General features: G+C 35.9%; 1 protein-coding gene across 1 annotated transcript; it reads right to left on the minus strand.

Moving 5' to 3' along the window:
* Positions 1 to 2527: 2527 nt before the first annotated feature.
* On the minus strand, positions 2528 to 5710 carry LOC100810314 (uncharacterized). The gene is made up of 2 exons (XM_003550282.5): positions 4474 to 5710; positions 2528 to 3530 (listed from the first exon to the last, which is right to left on the minus strand). Exons 1-2 carry the CDS (start codon positions 5393 to 5395, stop codon positions 3043 to 3045), a joined length of 1410 nt encoding a protein of 469 aa, XP_003550330.2. The 5' UTR covers positions 5396 to 5710; the 3' UTR covers positions 2528 to 3042.
* Positions 5711 to 6000: the final 290 nt, after the last annotated feature.

Consider the following 6000-nt stretch of genomic DNA (forward strand, 5'->3'; position numbering starts at 1 on the left):
AAATTTCTAACGATTTGAGTCAAGGAGAACTTGTGAGTTGAATGTTTGGGATGGTGTTGCTAATACTTCATCGGGCACAGCTTTATATAACTAGTGCACTGTTCTGCCATCTTTTATTAATTGAACCCACTCTAACAATAAGAACAATTATTCTGGATATATAGCAAATAGAGAATCAGAAATTGTTAGAAAGAATAATCTCTGATCAATGGGTTCAGAAGTACTGCACGCAAGGGGAAGAAAAAAAAAACATTCTGACTTTTTAGCAGTGAAGTAGAAACTTGTTTCTCAATTTCCGCAGAAAATTTAAAGTCTCACGTAAATTACATAATGGCATGTTCAAGGGAAGGTTTATTTTTAACTAATTTTCTAACTAGAATGTGGTCAACACAAACTCGCAACGAAGAAAAGGTAATTAGATGGATTTTGCTCAATTTTTTTCAAACATCACTGGTGTTAAGATTTCTCATTGTTTTTCTATTCTTTTGCATTAGTTCCTCTAACAAAGAAATTTTCATGGCTTTGTTTTTCCACCGAATGAAATTATGCTTCGTTCAGGAAGAAGTTCTTTGAAGAGTGTGTGGAAACTTGCAAATGGATATAGGGTTAAAGTAAAATCCTTAACAAACATGCTGTAGGACTGGGCTTCTAATTAATGACCAAGAATAACTTTTAGAAGGCCTTATCTTGAAGGTCTTACGGCACTAAAAACACAGAAAACATAAACCCTTTCTTGGATTGTTAAGTACATCAACTTAATATAATGATGAATAGAATCACCTAACCTGTAGTTTAAAGTAACTGCACGACCTGCAATTTATGAGTATAAGGAAGCACATTGTCAAATTTAAAGAGATTCAGTTGTGTGATTACTCATTACTCTAATGGGTGGGAGCTAGCCTCGTTAACCCAAGCAGCAACTTAATATCATGAGAAAATAATTTCAGAACATGGGCATGCATTTGACTGATAGTGACCAATGGACAGCAAACTTAAGGAGGTAAGGACTTCAATGATTTCTTGATCACATCTTGTGCAGAGAGACCATATAAATGGTGTTCAGCTCCAAAATGACTGAGAGAAGGAACAAGGAAAGTTAGTGGAGCTTCATGTTTCGTTAGCTTCTAATTAGTATACTAAGGAAGTCTAGCTCAGTTGATTGAGCAGAATAAGTGAATTATTGTAAATCCTCCTGTACCTGTCTTCGATTCCTATGGATAAAAAAAAAGTTTCTAGTTAGTATAGTAATGCATGATTAAGAGTCATACACGTGATTAAGGTAGGGATTTTTCTGGGTTTTGACTGGTTATTCCATAGACATAGTTGTGAGACTAACCATCAACACATCAATGACATCATATTACAATTAAAGTTCTTATGGGATTATAGTTCACTTCCGGCCACTACGACCAATCATTGTTGGTTAAGGTAGGTAGGAGTTGATAAAACATGGTAGGTACTCCGTATTCCCTTGGCTCCTCAAGGCTCACATGCCAACACGTAGATATTGCCATCGGTTCTATCACTAGCTAATTTCCTTTCGGGTATGATTAATAGCAAATACTATAGTCTCAGGACATACTTTTTGTTTCCTAAATTATTTCTTAAATACGTTCAATTCTTAGTGCTGTGCCGTGGTTCCTAGAAAGTCATACTTAGTGAACCTCACGATGTTTAATTTAATTAAATGCACCACACAACAAAGATTGGTTGAAAGATGTTTGTCATATCATTGTGGAATTAAGATTATTTTAATGAGGTTATGAAGATTATGTTGAGCGAGAGGGGTGAATCCTTAAGAGGACTATAGTTTATGATTATTGCGAGTTAGCGTGGCACACACACCCTTGTATGTTGACTTAAAACTTAAAGATTTGGTGACACGTAAATATGTTTTGATAATATTGTTTTATATCGCTAGTCAAATGCCAGAAACTCACTAAACTAAATGCTATTATTGGTTGCATTTTCAAAGTTTCGTTGTTAGAGCCAAATCTTGTCAACAACAACAAAAGAAAAAATGCTTATCACTTAGAAAAGGGCTTCATGAATTGCCGAATCATCTGTAACAGGAAATTGCTCCATACAAATATAACCCTTTCAGGATTCTTCTTGTAATTTTTTTAATCAATAAGGATAATAAGGATTCTTCGTGGCTTTATTAATAGCCACGATGTGAATGAAACACTTTTCCTGCTTGTAACATTTTTTGTCATAACTCCGCTTATGATTTCATAGTCAGTCCCAAACCTGTCTCAACCCTGGGTAAAGGAGGAAGGTTTGTGTTAGGCCCTCAACGACCAACATAAAATTCATCAATATAATGAACATGGATCACTCACGAAGCCACGATAGATTTTTGGATATTTTTAGTCAAGTTAAAAAGGAGATCAAAGAGACCAAAGAAGAACATTAGAGAAAACCGATAAGAAAGATTTCATTGTAAATAATATCTATGAAAATTTGCTCTTGTTGCATAACATTTTTCATCATGGTGCCGCTTTGCAATTAGAATGTTTGTAGAAAGTTGAAAGAAAAAGCCAGAAAGTGTAATATACTACATCAGATTACATAGTTAGTTATTTACATATGAAAGGAAATGTTTTCTTCTGAAAAGCAAAACTAGGTGCTTAGCCACCAAAGAAGAAAACTATGTTCTAAGAGCTAAGAATAGAAAAGAAGAGACAAAAAAAAAAAAAACTGTTATGACTAGTTAGTCAGTGTTAAACTCTCCACATTTGACAATAAAGTCAGCCATGTATATGAACTTCTTTCGGTGTGTTTTCTACATTCAATATACGACTGATTCATTAAGCCCCTATGGCAGCCGAATATGCTTCTCAGATGAAGGTGATGTATGTGCAGCAAAGCCATACCATACCCATGTTTGAATGGACCTAGATCCTCTCCAGTTACCGCACTATGTTTTGAGGAGAAAGAAAAAGGGTCCAAGAGAGATCAAAGGGTATTTGAGCAAGGAGAAATAAGGTTAATTCCCTGAGACAAGACAACCACATTGAATTATGCCTCCTTTGCTATGAGCTATGACACTGTGTTTTGAGACTTTTCTGAACCATCCAAGACTATTTCAAATAGATCAGCCTCATCAAAATCTAAGATTTGAGTATTATTCCCATTGGGGATGTTTCCTTTGTTTGCGGATCGATTAAGCCACTGAGAATCAATCCTTCCCATGGAGAAGAGCTCCTTGCTGTCATCATAACCAAGGGTAGCACCAGGGGAATTCACAAGTGGGGCTATGAAGCATGGATTTGGTGTTCTTTGTGCATTTGCAGGTGCATATTTGAATGCACTTTGTCCAAAATTAACCAAAACCTGAATGTCTATATTTGCAGCCAAAGTTGGACAGAGTGGAGTGCCAAATTCCTCTGACTGACAGTGAATGACATGCACCAACTCTGAGTCCAATGTGAAGAAAACCTTTTTCTGCCTTGGATCAAACCCGCAACCAATTACCCTATCAGTTCCTACCCATTGTGCCTTCTCAGACTCCATTACAAGTTTCATTCCTGTATCCAAGTTTCACAATTTAGATGTGTCAAAAGGAACATGAATAAATCAGCAAAAATATTGAACTATATATGTAGAAGTGAGTGGTTTTTTTTTTTATATGTAAGAATCGAAGACAGTACTAGGGGGTTTACTATACTCACACCATGCTCAACTAATTGAGCTAGACCTCCTTGGTACAAGTGAGTGAATTTATCATAAACACAATAACTAAAAGAATAACCAATAAAAAAACTCAAGATATATTAAAATAATAAAAAAAAACAATGAAAGCCCTGCAGAAGTTATTTGAATATTATCTTTATCTTTTGATTGGTTGTAAAATTGTTATGTGGAAAGATGAACATACAAATTAAAATCAGACAAAACTTAAAATGCAGCTCCTTGTATGCTTATGATACTGTTTTTCAATTAGAATTAGGGCTCCACTTTAATCCACATAATAAAGGTTTGTTTTGAATATTAGCATAAGTTATCAAGGTAAAACTCAAATTCTAACAGGAGAACAACACTAAAATCACTTAAAAAAAAGCACTTAAATTTTGTCCATTAAAATCATTACTATAACACAACTATAACTGGTCTAGTCTGCTCTAAGTACGACATTGTAGTTATATTGTGGAATGTGGACTGTTAAAACATTTCATGTGGGCCTTTGATGTAGATGTTTTAGGTGAGAATTAGAAATGTGTCTTTAATTGGGTCAAGCTGTTCTGTTTCTAAAACATAAGCACAAAGCCAAAACTTTAAGAGTTATGACTCATTAATTTTGAATTTGTACTGCACTTATCACTACCCCACCTAATGAATAATGACCCTATCCTCTTGTCTACAAATTTAGGACCTATAGGAAATGTAATGGCCTTGAAGCCTTTCTTTGCTCAAATGGTAAATAAAAAAGAACATGTCAAGCAATAAAACAAGGGTAGGTAATTCAGTTACCTTCAAGAAAGACAGAACCACTGGAATTGAATCCAATGCTCCGAAGGTAGCTACCTGGAACTCTCAAAGGAACACCCCCTCCAGCTGTTAACCCCAATGAGAACATCACAGATCCACCACTCTTTCCACCACCCTCTTTCTGTCCAAGTTTCATTTCTTCAACACTGTCCAATTCACCTGTTCCATTTGAACCATCTTCAATGAGGAGTTTTGTCTTCTCACCTTCTCTCTTCGCGACAACTGATTCATGATCATCATCGACACAAGAACACAAGATGGTGATTTCAAAATAGGCCTCTTGTGGGAAGGCATAGTTCCCCAAAGGAGGGCCAGGAAGTGGCAGAGCAGTCCTAATGACAGAAGCAACAGTCATATTGGAAAAGTTGTTTGTGTGAAGAACATTTTTAAATTTCAACCCAGGATTGAGCCTAATCTTCTGCATATATTCAGCTGATCCATTACACACTTCCCAGCTTATCTCAGCCTCAGTTTCCCTTCCATATTCACCAGCAGCACATGCTCCTAAAAGGGTTGAGGTTGATCTCTTTGAAGGAGATGGCATGTTGCTCTTGTAGTTAGTAAAAGCAAATCTAGACCAACCATTTTCCACAGCATCAACAAGAAGGTAGGGATGATCATCCCAATTAAACAAATGTCCTCTTCTAGAGACACCATTATGAAACACATAAAAGTTGCCTTTGTTTTTGTTTTTGTGATCAGCAAATTGGTGATAGATTGTTGGTTGTTGATGAAGTCTTGCAATTCCTGCTTGGAGGCTCTCCATTCTGGCCAAACTATTGGGTTGGACAAAGTTTCTGTGCTCTTTCTTGTGGTGACACAAACGCCATATAAAAACCATCAAAAGGGTTGAAACACATCCCAAGGATGCTGCCACCACCGCAACATGTATCACTTGACCCATCTATGATCTTTTAAAAGAAAAAAATATGCTTTATCTCCTTTTCAATTTCTTATGCATAGATTATTGTTCTAGCAATGAAGGGTGTGGTTTGGACTTTGGAGGAGTAATGGTAAAGGAATGAAGGAGAGGAGAAAATGATCAGGGGGCAATGGGGTATGGTGAGCATTGACTAAGACTTGTTCAATCAAAGCATGCAATAAGAGGTGATATGTCATGTACTTAAGTTATGTTATCAAACAAAAAAGGTGAAGTGTCACATAAGGTTGAGTTTTCCTTGGAGTATGAATTCTTTGTCAGTATCTTTTAATTTAATTTTATTGGAACCGACAAATACTTCTCATTTGAGAGCAAACGCGTTTGTTGATTTAGTATTTTGTTTTGTTTAGTTTTCAAAGGAGAGTGAGAGAGAGAGAAAAAAAAAACTAACATGGGCTGCATTGCATGAGTTGTTGTGCTTTCCATTTCATGCACTTCCTTCACTAGTGGTGGCCAAATTGTCATCAGTAGAAATGATTTTCCACTAATCATATTATAAACAAAATTAATACTATATGTGATGCTTTGTAGATAATCTTGCTATTGGCATTACGTTTCATTACAATCTT

The sequence above is a fragment of the Glycine max genome, chromosome 17 (genome assembly GCF_000004515.6).
Source record: "Glycine max cultivar Williams 82 chromosome 17, Glycine_max_v4.0, whole genome shotgun sequence".
In the NCBI taxonomy this organism is placed as follows: Eukaryota; Viridiplantae; Streptophyta; class Magnoliopsida; order Fabales; family Fabaceae; genus Glycine; species Glycine max.

Bases quoted from the DNA above. Each gene is read 5' to 3' on its own strand.
- LOC100810314 (XM_003550282.5), bottom strand. From the start codon at position 5,395: ATGGGTCAAGTGATACATGTTGCGGTGGTGGCAGCATCCTTGGGATGT. The intron at 3,531-4,473 runs GTAACTGAATTA...ACTTGGATACAG, and splicing joins TGGTTCTGTCTTTCTTGAAG to GAATGAAACTTGTAATGGAG.